This window comes from Gracilinanus agilis, chromosome 2, assembly GCF_016433145.1.
Source record: "Gracilinanus agilis isolate LMUSP501 chromosome 2, AgileGrace, whole genome shotgun sequence".
NCBI lineage: Eukaryota > Metazoa > Chordata > Mammalia > Didelphimorphia > Didelphidae > Gracilinanus > Gracilinanus agilis.
Window position 1 is genome coordinate 280,538,173 of NC_058131.1, and position 27,476 is coordinate 280,565,648.

The window sequence follows — 27,476 nt, forward strand, 5'->3', positions numbered from 1 at the left end:
GTATATATATATATATATATAGAGAGAGAGAGAGATTTGGAATCTATTTTCCAAGTCTTTAAAAATGAGAATGCCTCCCATTACTAGCAAATTTCAGAAATGGTTTCCCCCAAAGGTAGAAGGATGGATGTGATGACCTCTTACTTTCTCTTTTAGCTGTGCTCCTCATCAGGATAGGTTTTACACTGATATCTTGGAGCAGACAGGGCTTCCACTGATAGGAAGATCTGCTTAAAAGATGTGGTTGTTTGCAAAACAGAAAAATTCCCCCTAGATGCCCTAGATTTCCTAGAGAACTTGAGAACAGATTGCCTGGCCTGGGTCAGTTCAATTAAAGACACATTAACTAAATGCCTGCTGTATGCCAAACATATATGTAAGTGTACGGGGAGATATGGAGATGGACGATGGAGGCTTGCAATCAAATAAGGGGAATATAATACATCCAAATAAGAGTGATACAGAAACCAAAACCATCAATAAACACATGAAAAAGTGTTCTAAATCTCTCATAATTAGAGAAATGCAAATCAAAACAATGCTAAGGTACCACCTCATACGCAGCAGAATGGCCAATATGACAGTAAAGGAAAATAACAAATGTTGGAGGGGTTGTGGCAAAATCAGGATACTAATGCATTGCTGGTGGAGTTGTGAATTAATCCAGCCATTCTGGAAGGCAATATAGAATTGGGTGCAAAGGGCTTTAAAAGAATGAATGCCCTTTAATCCAACCATATCACTACTAGGTTTGTACCCCAGAGAGATAATAAGGAAAAATACTTGTACAAAAATATTCATAACTGTGCTCTTTGTAGCAAAAAACTGGGATTTTTTTTTGTCCCTCAATTGGGAAATGACTGAACAAATTGTGGTATATGATAGTGATGGAATACTACTGTGCTGTAAGGATTGATGATATGGATGATTTCTATATGAACTGGGAGAACCTCAATGAACTGATGCAGAGTGAAATGAGCAGAACCAGGAGAACATTGTACACAGAAAGTAAAACAATGTGGAACAATTCAAATGAACTAGTAGCAATGCAATAAGCCAGGACACTCCCGAAGGACTTATGAGAAGGAATGCTAACCACATTGAGAGAAAGAACTATGAGAGTAGAACAGAAAAAGCAAAACATATGACATCACTTATCACATGTATATATGGGTATTTGGGGTTTAGGCTTTTAAAAATTGATCTATAGGGGGCAGCTGGGTAGCTCAGTGGATTGAGAGCCAGGCCTAGAGACAGGAGGTCCTAGGTTCAAATCCGGCCTCAGACACTTCCCAGCTGTGTGACCCTGGGCAAGTCACTTGACCCCCATTGCCTACCCTTACCAATCTTCCACCTATAAGTCAATACACAGAAGTTAAGGGTTTAAAAAAAATTAAAAAAAAAATTGATCTATAGCAAAAATGAATAATAGGGAAAGAGGTATCAAGTGATAGCATTTGTACAACGCAGTGGAATTGCTTATCAACTCTGGGAGGGGAGAGGGAAAACAAATGAATCATGTAAACATGCAAAAAAAATTTAAGTAAAAACAAAAAAACAAATAAGAGTGATACAAAGCATAATACAGAAGAGAGAAGAGAAAGTTCAGAAGTGGACATAGCCAAGCATACAAGTATTAGAATTATTGTGTTAAATTAGAAATATACTTTTAAGAAAATCCACCAAGGTGCACATAGTAGATTTTTGTTTTCACTGGCAGCTCTCTTTCCCTTTTTTTTTTTTCTTTACATAGGGAAATGTCTATATCCTTTTATTAAACTCTAATTTTTAAACAACATAATTTCTTATATATGGATCACTTGGATCCTGTGAATTATTTGGGTAAATATATTATGCTTTATTAGTAGTAGTGTTATAGTATAGTATATGATGTAATATTTAACACTATTTTATGTCAAACTGATTTTCAATTTTTCTAGATGTTTCTTACTCAGTTAAGGAATCTTCTTCCTAACTGTTTTTTTGAGGGTCTGATCAATTTTTAAAAATCAGTATCAAATGGTTTTTAAAAATTATTTCTCAAGTGAAAATCTGCCTTCTCTTCCTCTCAAGTGTTTTCCACCCCACATTGAGAAAGCAAGAAAAGCAAAACCCCTGTTACAAACATGTATAGTCAAGCAGAACAAATTCCCACATTGCCAATATCCAAATAAACATATGTCTCATTTTGCATTCTGAGTCCATAACTTCTGTGTCTTGGGATAAGTAGCATGTTTCATCATGAATCTTCTGGAATAGTAGTTGAGTACCAAATAGTTTTGATGATTAATGCTTTATATTATAATTTGAGCTCTGGTAATACTCCCTCTTTTCTCATTTTTTTTTTTTGCATTATCATTTTCATCATTGGTATAACCCTTAATATGTGAACTAGTTTAGGCAGTAATACCATTTTTAAAATATTGGCTTAGGGGGCAGGTATGTGGCTCAGTAAATTGAGAGCCAGACCTAGAGACAAGAGGTCCTAGTTTCAAATTTGACCTCAGACACTTTCTTGCTGTGTGACCCTGGGCAAATCACCTAACTCTCATTGTCTAGCTGATCTGCCTTAGAATCAATACACAGTACTGATTCTAAGGCAGAAAGTAAGGTTTTTTAAAAATAAAAATAAAAATATTGGCTTAGCCTTAACATGAACAGTGAGTAGTCCTCCAATTATTTATCTTCCTTTATTTTTATGAAGCATTTTGTAATCATGTTTATATAAGTTTTAAGCATGTCTTGTTAGGTTAACTCCCAGATATCTTAGAGTTAATATGAATAGATTTTCTTAATATTTAATACCTCCATTTTTTCCCCAGTGCTATACAGAAATTCTGTTGAGTGCTAAGGACATAATGTTGTGTCATGTTATTTTACTGGAGCTATTCATTATCTTAATTAGTTTCTTAGCTGACTCTCTGGGGTTTTCTAAATAAACAAGCATATGCTTTACAAAGAGGAATACTTGTGACTTCTCTTTGACGTTTAGATCTTTAATTTCTCAACCTTTTGTTTAACTGCAATTGCTAGCATTTCTAATGCTATGTCAATTAATAGGGAGAAGAGGGGACAATCTAATTGGAAAAGCTTCTAATATTTTCTTCCTCAAAAATAGCGTTTTTCCTATTTTTATGAGTACATTTTCCTTCATACTAAATAAGGCTTTTCTAGGCTTCTGATTGTTAGTTTTTAACAGAAATGAGCAGAGAAAGGGGAAATTTTTTGAAAGAAATAGTTTAGTGAAAAGCTCTTAAAAAAGAGAATCATGTTTTTGTTGTTTATATGATTAATTAAAATAATGGAATAAATACTTGGAATAAAATGATGCTTTTGGAATGTTGAAATTTCCTTGCATAGTTGGCATACATACAACTTAGTCATAAAGAATAATAAATTGTTTTGGATACATTTCTGTATTCTATTTGTTAATATATTCTTTTAAAATGTTTATATTAATTTTATTAGTGAAGTCGACCTATAATTTTATTTCTTTGCTTTATTCCTCCCAGATTTAGCTATTAGGACCATATTTGAATGACAAAAGGAATTTGGTAGACTGCCTTCTCTATAATTGATGACATACTCATTTTTTACATGTTTAAGTTCAAAATCTTAAAATTTATCATTTATATTAAAAGTTACATTATTTTAAAAAATGAGAAGAAAACCATGTGTGATATCATTCATAGGTAAAGCCATGGGAAGAATTCTTAACCAAAGGATAGAATTATAAATAATTTATGATATAATAGCATATGATAAATAATAAACTATAAAATATATAACTTTAATTATATAAAATTGAAGACCTTTTGCATAAATATCAGCTCAACAAGAATAAGTAGAGAAGCAGTCAACTGGAGGAAAAATTGTCCACATCAGATATCTCTCATAAGGGTCTGATATTCAAGATTTAAAGAGAATATATATGTATGTGTGTATGTATATACATATACATACCACACAACATATACACACATGTGTGTGTATATCTACACTAGAAAGCATTCCCCAAAAGACAAAGGGCCAAAAGATATGAATAAATAGTTCTCAAGAGAAAAACAGCAAATTACTAACAACCTTATGAAGGATTGCTCTCAAATCAAGAATAATAAGAGAAAATGCACATCCAAACAACTCTGAAGTCTTATCTCACACTAAACAAATTGGCAGAGATGCTAAAAGATAGGAACAGTCAATGCTGGAAGGGCTGTGAAAAGACTGGCACAGCAATATACTATTGGTGAAGCTGTGACGTAGTCTAACCCTTCTGGAAAGCAATTGGAATTAGCTGTAAAATATATTTAAAATATCTATAATCATTGACCTTGAGATTTCATTGTATATTCTCCAAGAAGATCATAGGAGAAAGAAAGTGGTGTGTGTGTGTGTATGTAATATTTATTTTTACAATTAAATTTTAGGAGATGATAGATATAAAACCAAACATATATTGTTACTTTGGTTCTTTTTATTTCATACTTCTATCGCTTCATACAAATTTGCCCATATTTCTCTGAATTCCTTGTAATCATTTCTTTTTAAATGTAAACAAATTTTATCAGTCTTTTTTTCTATCAACTGAATTTTCCTCAGACTCCTGTTTCTCTTCTCAGAGAATAGAACAAATAGTATTTTTAGACAAAAAATAAAAATAAAAAAACCTGATCATTACATTGAAAAAGTCTGAAAATACATGCAATGTACCACATTCATAGACCCTCAAGTGGGAGGTAGGGAATCTTTTTATATCTCTTCTTTAGAGCTATGCTTGCTCTTAATAATTTTGCAGCATTTATTTACTTTTTTTTTAGGTTGTCTTCCCATATACATTGTTGTAATCACTGCATATATATTTTTTGGCTCTGCTTTTTTCACTCTGTATTTAATTCATGGTAGATTTTTCCATTCTTTCCTGTATTCATCACATTTGTCACTCCTTACAGCACAATAATATTCCATTAAATTCATGTACTGCAATTTGTCTTGCCATTTTCCAATCTATGGACATTTATCTTATTTCCACTTCTTTGTTATCACAAAAAGTATGCTATAAATATTTGGGGGTATACAGGTATAAGCATCATTTCTTACTGTCCAGTATTATCCCATTACAGTCTTGTCCTGATTAGTGCAAATAAGGAACCCTCTTAAGTGATCACATTATTTGTTTTCATTTGGCTGGAATCAATCAGCAACTTTTATATAATTATAACTTCAAATAATGTGAATTTGAATACATGTGATCATTTCTGATATCTTAATATTTCTGGCCATTCTCTAATGGAAACTACTTGGTTTTTCTATATTTTATCAAAGCATTGATAAAGTCTCTCATGTCATTCTTGTAGAAAAGATGGAAAAGTGTATCTTTAATATTTCATCATATAGTTATATGGATTTGGAACTAGATGAAAATTTAGACCTACCCCAAAGGTAATCATTAATAGTTCAATATCAGCTCAGAAAGATCTCTGGTGGAGTGCTTCCAGAGAGATGAATTTTTTTTGTCAACTACTTGAAGGAGTCTAATATAGCATAATCATCAAATTTGCAGGTGGTACAAAGGTAGGAGAGAAGACTAACATTGGATAACAAAGTGGAGAATCCAAAAAAGGATCATAAACCAACAGCATTTAAACTGAATCTATTAAGGAAGAGGGTCTGGACCTGTGATTCTGTTGGTACAAGATACTCTCAGATGGGGACACTCTCTCTACCAATGCAGGTTAACATTTTTGGTACAACTTTTAGTTTTGAGCAGTAAAGGGGTTAAGTGATTTGCTCACAGTTCTACAGTCAATATATATACATATATATGTGTGTATGTGTATATATATATATATATATATATATATATATATACATATATATATATGGCTTCCTGACTTCCAGGCCATCTCTGTATCTCTTCCATCCTTTCTTCCTGCCTCAAGTCTCTCCCCATTATAGTCCATCTTCCATTCAGTAGTCAAAATGATCTCTTTAAAGAAAAGATCAGACAGCTAGGTAGTGCAGTGGATAGAGCACCCAGCTTAGAGTCAGGAAGATCTGAATTCAAAGCCAATCTCAGATACTAGCTATGTGAACTTGGGCAAGTCACTCTATCCTATTTGCCTCAGTTTCTTCATCTGTCAATGACCTGGAGCAGGAAATGGCAAATTACTTCAGTAATTTTGCCAAGAAGACCCCAAATGAGACCACAAAAAGTCAGACGTGACTGAAAATGACTCATCAACAAAAGTATAGACTTGATCATGCCACTTACTATTCAATAAATTCCAATAACTCTCTGTTACCTCCAAGATCAGCTACAAAATTCTCTGTTTGGTGTCAAAAGCCTTTATAACCTGCCTTTACTTCCCCTACCTTTCTAAGCTCTTCACACGCTATATCCCTCCATATACTTTGTGATTCGGTGACACTGGTTTCCTTGCTGATCTTCACCTAGACACTCCTGACTCCATCATTTTCACCATTTTTTCCTGTGCCTAAAATTCTTCCCCTCCTCATCTCTAATTTCTGGTTTTTTGACTTCTTTCAAAACCAAGCTAAAATTCCACTTTCTACAAGAAGCCTTTCCCAGTCCTTCTTTATATTAGTGTCTTCCTTCTGAGCTTATCTTCAATTTATTGTCTAGATCTTGTTTGTACATAGCTGTTTGTATCTTGTCTCCCCCCATTAGATTCTAAGTTCCTTGAAGGCAAGGAAGGATTAACTTTTGACTTTCTTCATATCTCCAGTGCTTAGCACAGTGCTTGTCACATAGTAGGTCCCTAATAAATGCTTATTGACTAAATGTTATAATATTTGAACTTCATAACAACTCTGAAGTAGATACCAGGTGGCCCAATGAATACAATACTAGACCTGGAGACAAAAAGATCTGAATTCAAATATGGCCTCAGACACTTCCCAACTTGTGAGACTCTGAACAAATGTCATTTAACTTCTGTCTCAGTTTCCTCACCTGCAAAATGAGGATAATAATAGCACTTATATCACAAGATTGTTATGAGGATCAAGTGAGATATGTGTAAAGCACTTAGAACAGATCCTGGCACAGAGAAGATATTTAATAAATGCTTTTTTCCTCCAACTTCTGATTCTTCCAGTTATGACCATTTTACAAATGAGGGAACTGAGGCTCAGTGAATTGTCCATGGTCACACAGCTAAGTAAGTGTTAGATTTAAGAATCAAAAATAGGTTTTCCTATTTCCAAGCCTGATACTCTTTCTACAATAACAGGACATCTTTAAATTTCATATGATCATAGGTATTTGTTGGCCTTTTTGAAGGGGTCAGTATAGCTCCCCAAACACTCACAAAACCTATTTCTTCAAAGCACATTCCCTAAAAGTAGGAACAGTGCAATAATATTTCATTCTACTCACAGACCATAATTTGTTCCCCAATTAGTGGGCACATAGTTTGTTTTCTACCTGTTTGCTGTCACAAGAGGCAATGTTATTAAGAGATTCTCTTATTATCAATCCCAAGCAAGGCATAAAACAATGAATTATGTTCTTGCCTAAATTGTTCCCTACTGTCATTGAAGATGTCCTGTATGGAGCCCAAATAGAAGAGGAAGCAACAGGATCCCTCGAGAATGAGGTCTACCAGTTGTGACTGGTCACAAATAACCCTGTGCTGATTGCATCCAACAACACAATACTATAGGGCCTTTTCGGTGAGATTCATTCAAAGGAGATTGGCCAAGTATTTCACACAGAATAAATCAAATGAATGAAAAGGCCTATTTTTCAGACTCTGATGTGCAGTTGAGTAGGCAGCCCATTCATTGTCCAAGTCCATGGGTACATATATCTCAGACAATCTCTGCAAGGGTATCTCGGAGGAGCCGTCATCATTATTGAATAAGAGGAATGGAGCAAGCTTGGATTTCATTTGGGAAACTGCCCAATGCTTTCAAGGATCCCAAGATGCTTCTTGACACCAAAACTCATCTTTTTAACAGCAAGCCTCTAGATGAGACTATATACCTGTGAATCTTGGAATGCCTAAATTACCGAAGAATCAAAATTGCATGTGACTCCAAGGGCAATAGAGAGATGTGTGGTGGGTATAAATAGACTACAGCTTATCACCAGCGATGATTTGTGGGCAAGAAGTAGCAGAAAAGATGTTTAGGAGATATATGATTGGAAAAAGGAGTTAGGCTAATCACTTAAAAAAGAGTGTGAGATTAGAGAGAGATAGCCCAAGTGCTATATTATACCTATTATATCCACATAATGCTTTTTAAAGAAAATATTATTAATATCTTTGGTTTTCACATTGTCTTCATTTCCAAATCTCTATTGTTCCCCTTAGCCTTTTCAGAGAGCCATCTCTCATAACAAAGAAAAAAATACTCTAAGGGGAAAAAATATGGCTACTATTTATATAGCACTTTATTTCTTTTAAGCCCTTACCTTCTCACTGAGAATCAATACTATGTATTGGTTCTAAGGCAGAAGAGTGGTAAACACTAGGCAATGGGGGTTAAGTGACTTCCCCAGGGTCACACAGCTAGGAAGTGTCTAAGGTCAGATTTGAACTGAGGACCTCTCATCTCTGGGCCTGGCTCTCAATCCACAGAGCCATCTAGCTGTCTCCTATATAGCACTTTACAATATTATCTGATTTGATCCTTACAACAACTCTGGGGTGTAGGTGCAATTTTTATTTCCATGTTATAGGTCAGGAAACTGAGGCAGGCAAAGTTTAATTGACTTGCCTAGGGTCATGCAGCTGGTAAAGACTGAGGCTGAATTTGAACTTAGGTCTTCCTGACCCTTGACCCAGTGCTCTATCCTCTGAGCCATCTGACTACCTAACTAACACATCAACCAGGTACATTATTAGATGCAGCATTCCACGCCTCTGTCCAAGAGGGAAGAATGTGCTTTCTCATATCTCCTCTTTGGGACCAAGCAAGGTCATGCTAGTTCCATGGTGTTCGGTTTTGATTTTTGTTTGTTGTGGTTGTTTTTTCCATTGACAATGCTATAGTGTATGTTGTCTTCCTGGTTCTGCTCACATTATTGCATCTGTTCACATATTCATGCTGTGTTAAAAGGCCTAGAGGAAGGCATTGGACAGATCCTTTATAGAGGATTTGTGGGGAAACTTAGAAAAAATTGCACAGGATGAGAAGAACATCAGTTATGACCACAATGATGAGATCATGGAGCCACCAAAGTGCTAAAAGCAAGAGGGAATCAATGAAGAGAGACAGGATGGTGTGGTAGACAGTGCACTAGATGTGTGGTTAGAAAGACCCAAGTTCACATCCCTCTTCAGATACTAGCTGATGATACTGAGTGAATCATCTCTATGTCTCAGTTTCCTTATCTATAAAATGAGGGAGGAGTGATGGGCTCAATGAGGTCCCTTCTAGCTCTATATCTGTGATCCTATGATTCTGAGCAAAAGGATGATATAGGCAGACCTGGGTGCCAGGAAAGAGCCAAGTCTGTGTGAAAGCCCAATACCCCTTCCCTTTTCCAAGGCAGCCATCAGAGAAGCATCTTGAACCTAAGAAAAAAATAATTCCCCATGACCAGCAATTGGGGTGGGGATGTGTGTAAATATAATTCTGATTTGGTAACCCTTTTCTGAGAAGAACAGAGCAAAGCAGTTAGCCTTTCAGCCTCTTCTCCAACACTCCTCCAGGTAGGAAAAGATTCATGCTTCCCCATGGACTGCATTTAGACAAAATAGATACAGAACCTTTATGAGCAACACACACACACACACACACACACACACACACACACACACACACCCCTTACACCTTGCTTATCTGTTTACATGTATCACTTATCTGTTTACATAGATCATACTTATCTGCTTCTATGTCTAATTGGAGAATATCCCGAGTAAGTTTCTTGAAGGCAAGAATGCATAGGTTTTGGTATCCTTTTTATTCCCAGTATTTAGCACTGTGTTCAGTAATAGCAGCACATTACTATAGGTCTTTCAGATTTGGAAATTGACCCCTAAAATAACTATGTAATTTTGGTAGCACAGCTATTGTTATTCCCATTTTACAGATGAGGAAACTGGAACTCCAGTTAAATGACTTGCCCATGGTCATATAACTAAGTGCCAGAGATGGGACAAGAACCCAAGTCTTTCATGACTCCAAGTTCAGTACTTTTTCCTCTATGCCATCCTGTTTGTGGAAGTGAATAAAAATCTTTTGAATTGAATTTGACTTGATCCATAAAATAGGATTCCTGAAGAAGCACCAAACAGAGGACAAGAGACCTGGGTTCTAGCCTCAGTTCCAATCACTTGTATCCGAAAGACAGTGGGTGCTTAATGAATGCCCCTTTTTCCATTCCTCCAAAATTCCTCTAGTTTCCTCATCTGTGAAATGAGAAGGTGATCACCTCTAAATTCCTTTCTATCTCTAAGTCTATGATTCTGTGACTCAGTGGAATTATAATTGCCAATTAGCAAGTCAAGGTCAGTCTAACCTGAAAGTATGGATGAGGGGAGGCACACCAAGCTGAGGGGCAGCATTTGATAGAAGAACAAGGGTACTGAACTTGGGGCTTGAAGACCCAGGTTTGAATCTAAGATCTATTGCATACCATTTGTATGTTCTTGGGCAATTTAATTCACTAAAACATTTATTGAAGTCATTTAATCTCTCCATTCTCTAGGTCCATAAACTTGGATGTTCCCTAAGATTTCTTCTAGTCTTTTAGTCTAGGACTGACACTTCATCTCTTGCCTCCTTCATTCTTGTCTAGGATGCTCTTCTTCTTCATCTCTGACTCTTAGAAAACGTTAGCACCTTTTAGGCTCAGCTTTAGAGTCAAAGCCTTTAAGAGGCCTTTTCTTATTCTCTCTGTTATTAGACTCCACTCCCTAAAATATAAAATAGATGTTATTACCAAATGTGAGTCCATATCCTAAAGGAGTTTATACTCTACTAAAGAAGACATTTTCACAGATTAGATAGATAGATAGATAGATAGATAGATAGATAGATAGATAGATAGATAGGAAAGAAGCAAGGACAGAAAGGGAGAAGAGGAAGAGAGGGAGACAGAGAAAATGAAAGAGGGAAGAAGAAAAAATAAGAAGGAAGAGAAAGAAAGAAAGGATGAAAGGAAGGAAAGAAGAAGGAAAGAAAGAAAGAAAGGAAGGAAGGAAGGAAGGAAGGAAGGAAGGAAGGAAGGAAGGAAGATAAGAAGGAAGGAAAGAAGGAAGGAAAGGACAGAAAAGAAAAAGAGAGAGGGAGGGAAGGAGGGAAGAAGGAAAGGAAGAAATGTATTTCTTCAGTAGAATTATATGCATCTTGAGGTCAGAGACTTTCATTTTAGGTATTTCTATCCCCAGTGCCTGGCACAGAGTAGGTACTTAATAAATATTCAATGATTTTTTAAATTGATGAGTCTTATGCTTGGTGAAGTGATTAAGAAGCTGAGAAAACTCTCACTGAAATCTATCACTGATAACTACAATTAAATTAATGTTTGAGTTAAACACTACCCTCTTCTGACTCTTAAAATTTAAATCCACCTGAGAAGAATCCATATAGATTAACCTTCAACATCCAAGAAAGAAGTGAAAGTTGAACCTTCTAGTTGAACCTTTTATAGATAAAGCAACAAAGTCTCATAGTTAAATGATTTGCTAAAGATAAAAGACTAGGACCAGAGTCTTGAGTTCCAGTACAAGACTCTTCTCCTGAGGTAGAATAACTCAGAGCCTGGGAGCCTGTTGTTGAAATAAATTCAGGAATAACAAGAGGTGATATTGATATGGTGTTTTATAATTTATGATGTCTTTCACATTCCTTTTCTCATTTGAGCCTCACAATAGTGCTGTGATATGGCTACTAGAATGATTATTATCCACTTTTACAGATGAGGACAGGTTGCTAGTGTGTAGAGAGTAAGATCAAACTTGGAATTTAGACCTCAGTCTTTCTGACTCCTAGTGCAGAAGTCTTTTCATTACACCCCATAATATGGACCAGGAGGAAAACGCTGGCTTTGTCCTTTGGACTTTTGTGTTTGCTCAGGTTCATTGCATTTGGATCACCCACAGGATCAAGAGTGCCTACAAAAAATTCTGGTGTCCCAGACCCAGAGAGCCCATGGTGGTTTGTTGGAAGGCAGCTCCTGAAATTACTTGAAAGGACCACCCACTGGTGATCAGAAATTGATGGGAGTCAAGGGGAAATTTTATTTTATCCTAAGTCAGAGCAATGTTGATTCTGCAAATAGGAGGAGAGGGTACTAAGACTAACCAATTGCCTTCAGGCTCTAATTAGTAGCCAGCTTTCTAATTTGTGTTCTGAAAGAGGTGGAGGTGAAGATTCTGGTAGCTGACAGATCCCCTTCTTAATGGAGAGAAAGCAGCTGAGGTTTTCTTTTTTTGTTTGATGACTGGGTTGAGAGGAATCTGGGTTTCTAAAAGAGCTAAAGCAAGACTTTTGTATTAATTTAAAAGTGAACTCACAGTGACATTTCTTCTCTTATGAGGAAGAGGTGATAAATAAGCCAAGTACTCCAGTTAAAAGCCAGGACAGAGAGTTAAGGAATAGTAGAGACAAAATGCCACTCCCAGATAAGTGTAGACCCAGCAGGGAACTGTGCCAACTGGAGAACAGGTCCAGAGAGAGACATATGAATATATCACCAGGTACTGTTCCTGCTATTCTAGAAAGCAATTTGATACTAGGGCCCCAAGTGCACTAATTGTTGCAAATATCCCTTCCTTACTTCAAGACAAAGTTGGGGGCCAGTCATAGAATCAGATCACAGAAGCAGAAGGGACTTCACAAGACATTAGTCCTAGCAAAACTATTTCTAGGCCTTTGCCACAAAGAAATCAAAGAAGGAAAAGACCCGTATATGCAAAAAATATATAGTGGTTAAAATCACTTTGAGGGTGACATAATAAACTATGACATATAACATAGTAATGCTAAATATGTAATACTATTATAACATAAGTAATGATGAAATAAACAGTTTTCCCTAAAACCTAGGATGACTCGTAAAAAATGATTCTCAATGAAGTGAACAGGACCAAGAGAACAATTTATGCAATAACAGTATCACTGTAAAGGAAACAAAATGGAAAGACTTAAGAATTCTGGGTAATGCTGTGACCAATCATGGTTCCAGAACACCAATGATGGAGCATGCTACCCCTTAGAGGCCATGGACTCAAGATGCAGAATAAGAGACACATTTTTGAATGTAGCTAATATGGGAATTTGTTTCCTTGACTATTTATACTTGCTACAAATGGTTGGGCTTTCTTTGCTTCTCCTTGTCCCCCAAAATGGTGGTAGTGGGGTGTTGAGAGAGAAAAATCATTCTTGTACATTGAAAAAAAACGAGGGGAAAATAGATGACAAAAGATAATGGCAACCCTATAGATACAGATATCTGAGTTGGCATTCTACTCAGGTCCCTTGACTACAAATGTTCCTAAGTAATTAACTAACATGCATAATTTTGACATGTGTCATTCTTCCTGTCAATGGGATATGTATATTTGTGAATGAGTTTATCCCCAGATTTGTGTGTGTGTGTGTGTGTGAATGTTCTATTCCTACTTTTCTTACTTTTTTTCACCAAATACCTTTACTCTGAAATAATTATGTCCTTTAACTTATTAACAGGAGCTCTTAAGCTCTGGTTTTGAGTAGGTGCTGATGCAGAGAGTAAAATTTAATAAATACTCCAAGTATTTTAATTTTTAGGATTTATTAATAACAAAGTGAGAGAGATGGATTCCTTCAGCCAAGAGAGCAGAGCACAGAGCCCACACCTGCCATGCTTTACCAAAGCAAAAGCCCAAAAAGAGCCTTGCAGCGAGTCTCAGAAAAATTTCTCTCTCAAATGTCATGACATAATAGTGAGGACGTAATTAAAAAGGATGCTGGGCAATGCAGCTCAGGTGCATCAGATTTCCACCTACACAAGATGCAGAGTATCATGAATCTAGAATAGTTTTTTTTGGGAGGGGATGTCTCACTTCCACGAAGTGATACTACATCTTAGTGACACTATGAATCCCTGAATGAATTTATTAAATATGCCCTTCCCATTGGAAGAGGGCAGGAGGGAAAAAAGCCTTGGGTATTTGAGGGAAGTGGAGAAACCTTCCTGAAGATGGGTAACTCAAGGAGATAGCTATAAGGACTTGGGCCTAATATCTTCTACTTCAGGTGCCTTGTCTATTTTTTTATTTGGCTTCTTGCTCAAAAGCCTAAAAGAGAAATTCTGCTTGATACAAATGGGATGGTGAAGAGAGCTGGGGGATGGAAGTTGTTAAAAAGAAGAATGAGGTAGGGGTAGCTGTGTAGTTCAGTGGATTAAAAGCCAGTCCTAGAGATGGGAGGTCCTAGGTGCGAATCTAACCTTAGACACTCCTCCCTAGCTGTGTGACCCTGAGCAAGTCACTTAACCCCCATTGCCTAACCCTTACCACTCTTCTGCCTTGGAACCAATACACAGTATTGATTCTAAGGTGGAATGTAAGGGTTTTAAAAAAAGTAGAAGAATGAGGGGCTTTATTGTTGCAAATATCCCTTTCTTAAATTCAAGGAAAGCCAGGAGCCAGTCACAGAATCTCATTTCAGAACTGGAAAGGGCTTCACAGGACATTTAGGTCAATCAGTATTCCCATAAAAACCCTTCTTAATATTGTTCCCAACAAGAAGGCATCTGGTTCCTGTTTGAAGTCCTTCAGAGACAGAGAGCTCGTCATTTTCCTCAGCTTCCCACTATGCTTTTGTAAAATTCTAATCGTTAAGTTTTATCTATTTGACTGAAATTTGCCTTTCCAACAAAATTCACCCATTGACCCTATTTCTGTCCACAATGGCCAAGTAAAACAAATCTATTCCCTTACCTATCATCCCAGATGTCCTGTTGGTACCTCAAACTTGGCAATGGCCAAAATGGAACTCATTAGCTTTTCCCTCCAATCCACTCTTCTTCCGAACTTTCCTATTTCAGTTGAGGGTACCATCACACTTCCAGTCATCTGAGGTCACAATCTTAGAATCACTCTTGACTCTTCAACTTTCGCTCACCCCACATAATCAATCAATTCTCAAACCTTGCCTTTTCCAGTCCTGCTTAACCTTAGTGCCTTCCCTCAGTAAATTATTTCCTTTTCATTCTGTATTTAGCTCATTTGTCTTCATATGCCTGGGGTACATACCCGCCTAATTCATCAAAGAGTTTGAGACCTGTATAAATGGAAATTTTGAACCTTGGACTTCCTCCCCCATAGGTCCCTCAGTTTTCCCAAAATTCCCTTTAATCTCTCCTGTGCCTCCACGTTTGAGTGGTCACGTTATTGTTTTGTGGTTGGCTGTAACTCCGCCCTCTTTCTCTTTTGGTTCCTGGGATTGAGCTTGTTAGTACCTTTTAGCTAAGTCTCTTTTATTAGTTTATTATCAATAAAATATTTATAAATATAATACTTAGGATTTTGCATATTAATTTTAATCTTCACAGACCCATCAGTTACCCTCAGCTTGGTTTGGCCCTTCTTGCAGAAATGATTTACTGTGGTGTGGCTGCTGAATATGCCAAAGTTTCTTGGAGCCACAGGTGAGAGTTGAGAGAAAGGTGGACACCAAAGGTGGATGAGCAGCTCTGAAAAGGGATCAGCAAGCCCTCATATCAGAAGTAGTAGTCTTCCCTGAACATCCTATATATCCCTTGATAAATAAATATAGGAGCTTAATAAATGCTTGTTGGCTTGACTTACCTCCATGATACATCCTATTCACAGGGCCACCTCGGTAATTATTGCCTTTATCCCTCTTGCCTGGACTATTGCAGTAACTTTCTATTTGGTCTCTCTTTTTCCATTATCTCCCCTCACATATGCATATGCTACAGAGCTACTAAAGTGATATTTAGAAAACAAAAACAAAAAACGTCTAGTTTAAGTTCTATGTCTTTATTTAAAATTCTTTTGGAGTTCCTTACTATCTTTTGGAGAAATGCAAACTCCTCTATTTTGGCATTTAAGTCTTCTCAATCTAGTCCCAGTCTATCTTGAAAAATCCCCCCTTCACGCATTCTTCCATCTACTTGAGCTGGACTATTTGCTGTCCATCTCTCGCTTGCTTTTGCCTGTGTTGTACCTTGTGTTTAGCATGCCTTCTCTCCTCAATTCCAGATCTTAGCCTCCTTTAAAGCTCAGCTATAGCCTTAACCCCTACATCAAATCTATCCCAATCTCCTCAAGGGCTAATGTACCGTTACCACCCCAGATTCCTTTGTATTAGCTTTGCTTATATTTCATTTGCACTTTAATGTGTCTATAATGTTTTCTTTTTTAGAATATAAGTTCAAGATGAGGAGTGTTTAGTTTCTCTTCTTTGTACAGTGCCTGAATCAAGGTAGATGCTTAATAAATATTGGTTGATGAATTGATTCAAGGGCCTTATAATCACTGCTATTGAATCTTTCTTTTTTTGAACCCTTACCTTCCATCTTAGAATCAATTCCGTGTACTGCTTTCAAAGCAGAAAAGCAGGAAGGGCTAGGCAGTGGGGGTTAAGTGACTTGCCCAGGGTCACATAGTTAAGAAGTATCTGAGGTCAGATTTGGACCCAGGACATCCCTTCTCTAGACCTGGGTCTCTATCCCCTGAGCCACCTGGCTGCCCCTGCTATTGAATCCTAATTAAAGGTGAGACTGAGAATGAAAATATCTTGTATTGTCAGCATTTGTAAAGATAATAATGTATCTAAAAGAGTTCTCCTTTTAGTAGCAAACAAAAAAAAGTGACTACTAGAGACAAGAGTTGATAATCTTTTCAGTCAAATGCAAACCACATTTAGCCAGTCCCAGGAAGGTAAGACAGACCCCTATTCCAGATGCTTCCATTTGACTAGCTCTAACCTCCCTCCTGAATATCAGTCTCAGATTTCCAATTGCCATGGGGATATTTAGAACTGGATGTCTCTTAGACATCTTAAGTGCAACAGGTGCAAAACAAAATTCATTACTCCCCCCCCCAAACTTTATTCTCTTCCTAGCTTCCTTATTTCTATGGAGGATACCATCTTCTTCCTAGTCACTTGGGTTTGAAATGAAGGTGCCGTTCTTGACTCCTCACTTCCTCAACCCCATATTCAATCAGTTGCAAGTATTGTCATTTCTACCTTCACAACATCTCATACATGTAATATATATATGACTGCTGCTAGATTATAGTTTATATATTATAGATTATAAACCCTGATTATACTAACAGTCTTTTAGTTGGTCTCCTTGCCACAAGTCCTTTCCCACTCTAGTCCATTCTCCATTCAGCCATCAACTTGATCTCCATAAAGTGCAAGTTTAACAATCACACACACTCTATCAATTCTTCTGGCCCCCATTGATTGCAATACCTCCCCTAATGCCAATTCCTGACTTCCGTTGATTAGTGCCAATTTTTTTTATCTTGCATGTGCATAGTTGTACATAGTAGGCACTTAATAAATACCTGTTGTCAGACCAACTTATATGAATAGAAGGGAAAGGGTGCTACCATGTAGATAACCCCATAAAGTAGATAATGCCAAAATCATTTCCCTTTAGTTCCATAATGAACATGTTTTTAGGAAGAGTGCCAATTTGGGGGGGGGGCAAGCTAGATTGAGAGCCAAGCCTAGAGATGGGAGGTCCTAGGTTCAAATCTGGCCTCAGACACTTCCTAGCTATGTGACCCTAAGCAAGTCACTTAACCCCCATTGCCTATCCCTTACCACTCTTCTGCCTTGGAACCAATACATAGTATTGACTCCAAGGTAAGGGTTTAAAAAAATTGCCAATTTTCCTTCTTAATGATGCCTAGTTTGGGATAATATTAAAATAAGTTTGCTTACCTGAGTTCAAGCTTACTGACAGAGAGGGACAAGAATCCCCAGTGGCTTGTTGGAGGTATAAGAAATCAGACCGGGATGCTATATATTATAATCTGTCCACAAGTTGGTTCATTTCCATGGAGACAGTCAAGTTAATGTTTTGTATGATTATCAATTTCTTAGAATTCATGTCATTTCAGCCAAGAAAAAGAGAGACAGCTAATCACACATGATGGGATTTAATATCCCACAGGATGGAATGAGTGGTATCCTATAGGGCAAGGGGTCTTAACCTGTTTTTTTTTTTGTCATGGAACCTTTATCTGGTAAAGTCTATGGTTACCTCTGAGAATAATGTTTTAAAATGCATTAAAAAAATACAAAAGATTACAAAGAAAGCCAAATGTTAAAAAAAAGTTCAGAGACCTCAAGATAAGAAGCCTTCCTTCCAATTATGCCCAAAGAGCTTTAAAAGAATGCATGCCTTTTGATCCAGCAATACCACTACTAGGTCTGTGTTACAAAGAGATAAAAAAAATTGGAAAGGATCTGTTAGTACAAAAATATTTATAGCTGCTCTTTTTGTGGTGACAAAGAATTTGAAACTAAAGGGATGTCCCTTAATGGGTAATGGCTGAACAAATTGTGGTATATGATGGTGATGGAATACTATTGTGCTGTAAGGAATGATGAACAGGAGGATTTCAGAAAGAGCTAGAAAGACCTATGTGAATTGATGCAGAGTGAAATAAGCAGAACCAGGAGAAAATTGTACACAGTAACTGAAACATTGTGGGACAATCAAATGTAATAAACTTTGCTACTAACAGGAGTATGATGATCCAGGACAATTCTGAGGGACTTATGAGAAAGAATGTTATTCACAGCTAGAGAAAGAACTGTTGGAATAGAAATCCAGAAGAAAACTTGTGATTTATCACTTGTTTATTTGTGTATATGATCTGGGGTTTTGGTTTTATAAGATTACTCTCATAAATAATGAATAATAAGGAAATAGGTTTTGAGTGATAATATAGGTATAACCCAGTGGAATTGCTTGTCAGCTCTTGGAGGAGGGAGGGAATAAGAGAGGGAGACAACATGAATCATGTAACCTTGGAAAACTTATATGCAATTTGTTACTGGAATAAAATTTAAAAAGAATCCTTCCTTGCTATGAGAGAGAACAGAGCTCTGGTCTCTCTTAATATTAATGCCTTCTCTCTGAGCTTATCTCCAATTTATCTTATTTATATCTTGCTTATACATTTGTTTACATGTTGTTTCTCCTATTATATTGTGAGCTTCTTGAGAAGAGGGGCAGTTTTTTACTTTCTTTGTATTACTGGCTAAAGAGTAGGTGCTTGTCAACTTGATCAAATAAATCCCCAAAATGACACAAATGAATAGTGAATCTGATTCATAAGAGCTAGAAAGATCTTAGAGGTCATTTAATACAATCCCCTTATTTTATAGAAGAGGAAACAGGTTCAATGAAGGACTTTGCAATGGTGAGCCCCATGTCTGAAATGTTGTTTCTTGTATCTGAAATGTTCTCCTCACCTACATCTCTTCGAATACCAAGCTTCCTTTTTGTAGTGGCAAAGAATTGGAAATCAAGAGGATGTCTATCAATTGGAGAATTGCTGAACAAGTTGCATATGATTGTGATGGAATACTATTATGCTATAAGGAATGACAAAAGGGTGGTTTCAGAAAAACCTGGAAAGAACTACATGAACTGATGCAAAGTGAAGTGAACAGAACCAAGAGAATATTGTATACAGTACCAGCAATATTGTGCAATGATCAACTGAATGACAGCTATTCTCAGCAATACAAAGATCCAAGACAATTCTGAAGGGCTTATGATGAAAAACGCTACCCATCTCCAAAGACAAACTGGTAAGGTCTAAATGCAGATGAAAGCATACAATTTTTCACTTTATTTTGTGGGGAGTTTTTGGATCTGTTTTCTTTCATAGCAACACTAATATGGAAATATGTTTTGCATGACTGCACATGTGTAACTTCCTTCAAGATTTAGCTCAAACCTGGCATAGCAGTACAAGCCTGTAATCTCATCTACCAGGAGGTTTATACTGGTGGATCCTTTTGGCTCAGGAGTTTTAAGCTGTAGTAGAGCTACAGCTGATCAAGTGTCTACACTAAATCCAGCACTAATGAGCCCTTTGATTGGGGAGTGGGGGGAGTGGGGAAGAGGAGTTTAGCAGGCTGCCTGAGGGTTATGCAAGATAGAAAGACTCAACCTCAAAGAAGACTCAACTCAAAAGCCACCTTCTATAATAGACCTTTCCCTAGTCCTCTGGCTGTTAGTCTTGCTTTCCCTCTAAGGTTCTCTTCCATATATTGTATATACATCATCTTTCTATTTACATGCTGTCTCTCCCAATAGGATGTAAACTCCTTGAAGGAAGGGAATATGTTTGCTTTGTCTCCATATCCTCACTGCTTAGCACAGCGACTGGCACATAGGTAGCACAAATTATTTATTGTTGTTCAGTTGTTTTCAGTCAATTCTTCTTGACTCCAGGTTAGTGGAGTGGTTTGCCATTTCCTTCTCTGGCTCCTTTTACAGGTGAGAAAACTGAGGCCAGTAGGGTTAACACAGAGTTAATAGCAGGTGCCCAGGGTCACACAGCTATTAAGTGTCTGGGGCCAGATTTGAATCCATAAAGATGAGTCTTCCTGGCTCCAGGCCTGGTGCTCTATCTACTGTGCCACCTTAGCTGCCAGGAAGCACTTAATAAGTGCTTAGCCATCAATTGTAGCCAATAAATAGTAGAGCCCAGGATTCAAACTCACAAATAACAAATAGCAGAGCTAAGAGTCTTCTATCTCTCAAGTGCTAGTGCTCTTTCCACTAAGCCACACTGCCTAAGGCTAGCTTTAATGCACTATGTTTTATGAGTCAGAGAAGCAAACTAACCTGGTCACTTCCCAAGGACCAGAGACCAAGAAGAAGTAGCTGGGTCATCTTTTGCTCTAGGCCTCTTATGTTCACATACGTCTGGTTCTCTCACTCTGCACACCATCTATTTAATCCCAAGACCCTGAGAACAACTTCTTATTCCTCATTCTACTACCTTCTTCCCTCCCTCCCAAGGCCATTTTCCAAAACTTAGCTCTCCCCAGAAAACCTTCTCTAGATAAATGAGTATGTGGATCATCAGCTACTCCTACTTGGTGCCTCATCAACCAACCAAACGAACGAGCCACCAACAACCACCAGCCTGAGACTTTTGAATCCCTTGAAGAATAAGGACAAAAGGAAGAGAGAAGCAAGTAAGGAAAGGTACAGATATCACCACTTTGAGAATTCCAGCTCTGACAGTGATCGCCCTCAACCTTCCTAGAGTTGTGGGAAAGGGAGGAACTAAGTATATGTAGAGCACCTACTATGTGCTGGGCACTTTACTAAGTGCTTTTTTACAAATATTTCATTGGATCCTCATAGCAACCCTATGAGGTAGGAACTTTTATTATCCCCATTTTTTTAGCTGAGGAAACTGAGACAAACAGAGGTAGAATGACTTGCCTGGGTTCACAAAGCTAGTAAATATCTGAGGCTGGATTTGTATTTGGGTCCTCCCGACTTCAGCTGAGCTCAGCTCTCTCTCCACTGCATCACCTAGCTGCTTGTGGCCTTTTTTGTTAGGTTCCATGGTTTTTTTATTCTTCCACACCTGCTGAATGGCACACATACGTTCATTTCCATGACACGGTGGAATCAAAATTAATTTTATTCTGGGAACGTAGGCAGGAGTTCATAACTCGCCCCTTGACACTCTAGAGTGGCACAGAGCCAGCTCTGGGAGTCAGAGTTCCAGAGGGAGGGACTTCTGCATGCTTCCTGACCCATGCCTGGCATACGGCAAGCCCTAAATGGATATTCACTGGTGGCCAAGGCTCTGGAAAAACAAGTCAACCAGACAGAAGGGCTCTCTTCTCTAGTGTCTTCCCTGGAAAAGGGGCAGATGAGGACACGGGTCCTGGCAGAAGTCATGGGTGGGGTCCTTAGACCTGACACATTCTGACCCTTCTGGAGGAGAGCCCCAAACACAGTCTATGTCCTCTCCACATACTAAAATGGTATCAATATGGGGAGAGGTGGTAGGTTTCAGGGGCAAAACAAGGGGCAGATTCACACAGAGTCTAGGATGATGCTCTCTAGAGGGGAAGACGGAGACCAGGGGCATCACCTAGTTCCTTGTGGTGAAAACTACTGAGCAAAGTTTTATGTCGGCAAGGACTAGGTCCAAAGTCAGCGATCAAAGTCTGGCCCACATGAAAGGAGTTTGAGCCTTCTAACAGAAGAGCTAATGTCCTTCCACCAACTAGTCTGCAATAAGTCACCATTTGACTTTCCAGATCTCTTTCCAAAAAGCACATTAAAATTGCAAATCGTTCTCTCTAGGTCTCCTTTTGCTCTGGGGCCCTGGAAAGATAGGTACATGCTTTGTGGGAGGGTTCTTCCTGTAAACTTTCAGCCTCACCTCTGACAACACTTTCCCATCTATCTTTGCAAGGGGTCCTTGCTTAAAGTCCATTTCTGATGATCTCGTCTGTATGTCTAGATGTCTTCCCATTTCTAGGGCATCTCTGGCTCTCGTGCAAAATACTTTCTTGATTAACCTCATTAAATTGTTCCATCTGGTTTCCCTGAGTGGAAACCCAGGGCCTAAGGTTCCAGGTTTTGGGGGTGGGGACAGGAGAGGGGGGAAAATGGATTTTTTCTTAAGTAGGACTGTAAGGAGAGGGTCTCACTTACCTAGCAACAGATTCATTAGGACCTCTTGCCCTGCAAGAGTGCTGCTCTTCACCAGGCAGATAATGGTGCCCCCAATCCAAGGGATCCCATGCCCTGTGATCCCAATGAGTTTGACCATAGAGCGAGCACTGCCCCAGGAGGCAGCTCGGTTGGCACAGACCCCCAGCCTCTTGGACATACAGATGTCAATGGCCAGCAAGGAGTTGAATGCGATTCCCTTGAAGGATGGGTTTAGCTGCATGCAGTCTTCTTCGGGCAGCTGCTGGGACTGCCTCCGCTCCTTGGACCCCTCATTCGGTGGCGGGGCCTGCACAGACGGGCCTGTTGTCTTCCTGCTTGAGCTCCTATTCTCCTGAGCCCCCTTTAAAGGCTGGTTCAGTGACAAGAACTCAGCCCTGTTTAGAACATTATTTCGGTCCCGTGCCCGGGACCTGCTTTGAGAGGCTGGCATGATGGCCTTGGATTGGCTCACAAAGAGAGAGGCCCTCTGCCCGAGACGAGCCAGGGACACCCCACTCCGATGGCTCTCTCTCCCCCAAGCCAGGAGCTGCTCTAAGGAACCACAGTTCCCTCCTCTTGCCGACTTCTCCGGTACAATCCGCTGCAGTTAAATATAGAGAACAGGAATGCACATGGCTGTTTACTTCATTGCTGCTACCAAGCTTGAAGGAAAAATTAATGCCAGCTTCAGGAGCCAATCCAGCCCTGAAAAGCAGGGAGCAGGTCCAATGGATGTGCAGCAGAGGAGGGTCATTCTCCCAGCTGAGGGCTGACAGCTTTGGGCCTGGGCTATTTAAATCTTCCAATTGCTCCACAGTCTTTTAAGGAACTCTGGGAAATGTAGTTGTGGTGGGGGGAGTGCGGAGAGAGGAGATTTTTGTTTGTTTTTTTGTTATTATTGTTGTTGTTGTTGTGGCTCTGGCTTTCCTGCAGGCCAGTCCTGGTGGTGCTGCATGCTAGCCGTTTCCCGGAGAGCAGAGAACGACAAATAACACAGGCTAGTCACGATTTCCTCAGCAGACGTCCAATAAAGTAGTCCAGCCTCCTGGCCTGTGCCTAGGGGGCTGTCCCAGGCCCATATAACAGGCGGTGGAGCTCAGGCGAGGAGCCTCGCGCCTGGCACTACATGGAGTGAATGTGGGAGACAGTTAGCGCTGGGCTCCGCCTGGCCCTCAGCCCTGGCCGGTGCCGCTTGGGCCACACCTCCTCTGACAGCATTTCATTATGCTGGCAGGCCATTTTTCCCCCCAGTACTAGATTTGGCTTTTGTACAACACTGTCCAATCTAATTGAAATTTGTAGGATTCGATTTCCATTAGAAAGAGGTGCCATAAAGTGGTCTGGGTAATGGATCGACTCCCTGGAGATTCCTACAAAAGCTTCAGAACAAGAGCCTGGCCATCGGCTCAGGAACGGTCATCTGGGGATGCTGAATGGGCTTCTGGTGGAGTGTCCAACCCAGATCCATTCTCCCCCTTCCCTTCCTGACGAGGAAGCCAGAGGAGCTTCAAGTATTTTATTCTTTCAAAACATTGTGGATTATTCATACCATTTTAAGGGTGACTGAAAGATGAAAGTCGGCTTGCTTGGAAAGAATGGAATGAGTGGCAAAGAAGACTCGGCCTCCTGGCTCAGGATCCGGGAACCTGGCTATTCAGCTGTCAGAGAGATGGTTGACTTAATAGCTCTCACCTGCCGGCTTCCCCCAGATGCTGCCTGTAGTCTCCCAAGAACACTGTCAACTATCCTTGGGAAGAAGGAAGAGGGAAGGAAAAGCATCATGTGCTAACTGGCGGAGTGGGGAGGAGGTCTATTGCCATCTTGCTTCTGATAGTCTTTGTGGCTTTGGAATAAATTGCTTTTACCCTTGATCACCCCACCCAAAGAGGAAAGAGGAAAAGGTCACTTCAGCTTTTGACCGTCCCAGCCCTAGCTATCTGGATCTGGGAACAATAGTCTTTTTTTTTTTAGTTTTAATTTTTAAATATTTTTCCATGTTTCCATGATTCATTTTCTTTCCCTCCCCTCTTTCCTCCCCCCTCCCAGAGCGGACAAGCAATTCTACTGGGTAGTACAAATGTTGTCACTTGATACCTATTTCCATATTATTCATTTTTGCTATAGTTTTTTTTGGGGGGGGGGCCAATGTGGGTCAAGTGACTTGCCCAGGGTCACACAGCTAGGAAGTATCTGAGGCCAGATTTGAACCTAGGACCTCCTGTCTCTAGGCCTGGCTCTCAATCCACTGAGCCACCCAGTTGCTCCCTATAGAGAGATTTTTTAAAGCCTAAACCCCAAATCACATCCCCATATATACATGAGATAAGTAATATCATATATTTTGCTTTTGCATTTCTATTCCCATGGTTTTTTCTCTCAATATGGTTAACATTCTTTCCCATAAGACCTAGAGGAGTGTCCTGCCTTGTTGCATTGCTACTAGTAGCAAAGTCCATCACATTGGATTGGGAACGATAGACTTTAGCCACCTTCTAGGCCTAATGAACAAAGGTGGAACAGAGCCAGGCCTATAGATATCTCTCTTCTTCCCCTGGTCAGATACCCAAGTTTCAAATATACTTCAGAAATGGGCTTCCTGATGATTCAAGTTTGGATACTTATCTAGCAAGTTTCCCACCCTCTCCAGCTGATAGCAATGGATAGTGTGAGGCTAAACGGGCTTTCTCAGATGCCAGAGATGCCCCCGGGCACCGTCTTCTCAGAACTCGGCTGCAAAGCCCAGCACTGCCATTGGGTGGCATCTCATTCTGTCTTCCCTAGCTTCCCAGATGTAATCATAGCCACCAAGGAGCATATGACCCTCCTGGGTCTCAAAAGAAGACTGAGAAACCCAGCCCTTTTGGACTGTTGCTATTAATATCCTGACAGCATGTGTCAGCATCTCAGGGATGACTGGGATGCTGCTATAGACAGGGTGTGGGGACAACAGTTGTCTTGGGCCTCAGGGAGATGAGCAGCTGGGGTGCAGAGAGCCAGCTCTGCCATGGACTCAGGGGATGACTGACCTCAAGAAATGGGCCACTCTCTTTGCTGCTCAGAAATGGGATTGCTGATCTTGAGCTACGTCATGCTGGGCTGATTGTACAAATGTAATCAATCAATTGACAGTTCTTTATTGGGTGCCCACCGGGTGCTAGGCACTGTGAGGGAGACAGAATTGGTTTCAGATATGGTTCCAGGTTCCAGGAACTTATAGACAAAGCTCAAATATGTGAGACAAAAATGGGAAATGATACAAGTTTGTATAACCAAGCACTAGACAGTGTGGTGTAAACTATTAGTGCTAAGTAGGATCAAGACAGAGGGGTATCGTTGGGTACAAGAAGACAGTGAAAAAAACTTTGGATATGAAATTAGAGGAACTGGCATTCAACCCCAGTCTTGCCACTTACTTTCTCTGTGATCTTGGGCAAATTATTCAACTTCTCTGGGCATCCCCTATCTGCAGAATAAAATGCTGACTTGCTATTATTGTTCAGTTATATCCAACTCTTCATAATCCCAGGGATCATAGCTATCCATGGGGTTTTTTTTTAAAGATATTTTGTTTTATCAATTACATGTAATAACAAATTTACACATAAGTTTTCTGAAGTTATATGATCCAAATTGTCTCCCTCCCTCCCATCTCTCCCCTTCCTGGGGCTGGCAAGCAATTCAAATTGGGTTATACATGTATTATTATCATGCAAAACATATTTACATATTGTTCATTTTTTTTAAAACCCTTACCTTTTGTATTGGTTCCAAGGCAGAAGAGTGGTAAGGGATAGGTAATGGGGGTTAAGTGACTTGCCCAGGGTCACCCTGGCTAGGAAATGTCTAGGGCTATTTGAACCTAGGACCTCCCATCTCTAGGTCTGGCTCTCAATCCAATGAGCCAGCCAGCTGCCCCCAGGACTTCCTACCCTGATAAGACAAGTCAAGCAGGCTGAATAGAGACTTTGACATCCAGCTGCCCCTCCCCCTATATTGTTCATTGATAGGGTTTTCTTGGCAAGGAGTGATTTCCCATTTAGCGCCCTTTTGTAAGGCAATCAGAGGCTAAGTGACTTGTCCAGGGTCATATGGCTAGGATTCATCTGAGGCCAGATTTGAACTCTGGTCTTCTTGTGCTAGCCTCCAATGCTTTTACCCACTGAGTCTCGGATGACTCCAAGAGTGAGACTAGATTAGCTCTAAATCTACAAACCAAGATTGTTCTCTTGGCTCTATCTAAACAAATCACCATAATAATTCACATTTACCTAGCAGTTTGAAGGTTGCAAAACTCACAAAACTCCAATGAGGCAGAACTGGCAAATGTTATATTTTCCAACCAAGAATAAAAAAAAAAGTAAAGAGACTTGTGGCCACAAAGACCATAAGTATCAGCACCTTGAGACCAAATGGTTTGGAAGGATAGAGCTGTTTTGGCTTTCGCAGCTATCTTGGTTCTTCCCCCATCCCTTAAGACCAAATGGAATTGGCAAAACCTTATCCTGCATTCCTTTTTTTTTTAACTTTATCTTCCATCTTAGAATCAATACAATGTATTGGTTCTAAGGCAGAAGAGCAGTAAGGGCTAGGCAATGGGGGTTAAGTGACTTGTCCAGGGTCACACAGCTAGGAAGTGTCTGAGACCAGATTTGAACCTAGAACCTTTCATCTCTGACCCCTTATCCTGCAATTCTTGAATTCAGTCGGTTTTTTAGTCATGTCTGATTTGTAGGGACTCCATTTAGGGTTTTCTTGGCAAAGATACTAGAGTGGTTTGCCATTTCCTTCTTTAGCTTGTTTGACAGATGAGGAAACT

The 27,476-nt window shown here is 39.4% G+C and overlaps 1 protein-coding gene across 1 annotated transcript in view; it reads right to left on the reverse strand.

The window, feature by feature from the left end:
* Positions 1–23,173, reverse strand: part of PLPP7 (phospholipid phosphatase 7 (inactive)) — a 33,257-nt gene extending 10,084 nt beyond the window's left edge. The window contains exon 1 of the mRNA XM_044661319.1: positions 22,661–23,173. Coding sequence (XP_044517254.1) covers positions 22,661–23,111 — 451 coding nt within the window. The 5' untranslated portion in view covers positions 23,112–23,173. The remainder of the gene's footprint in view (positions 1–22,660) is intronic.
* Between the last annotated feature and the right edge of the window lie 4,303 nt (positions 23,174–27,476).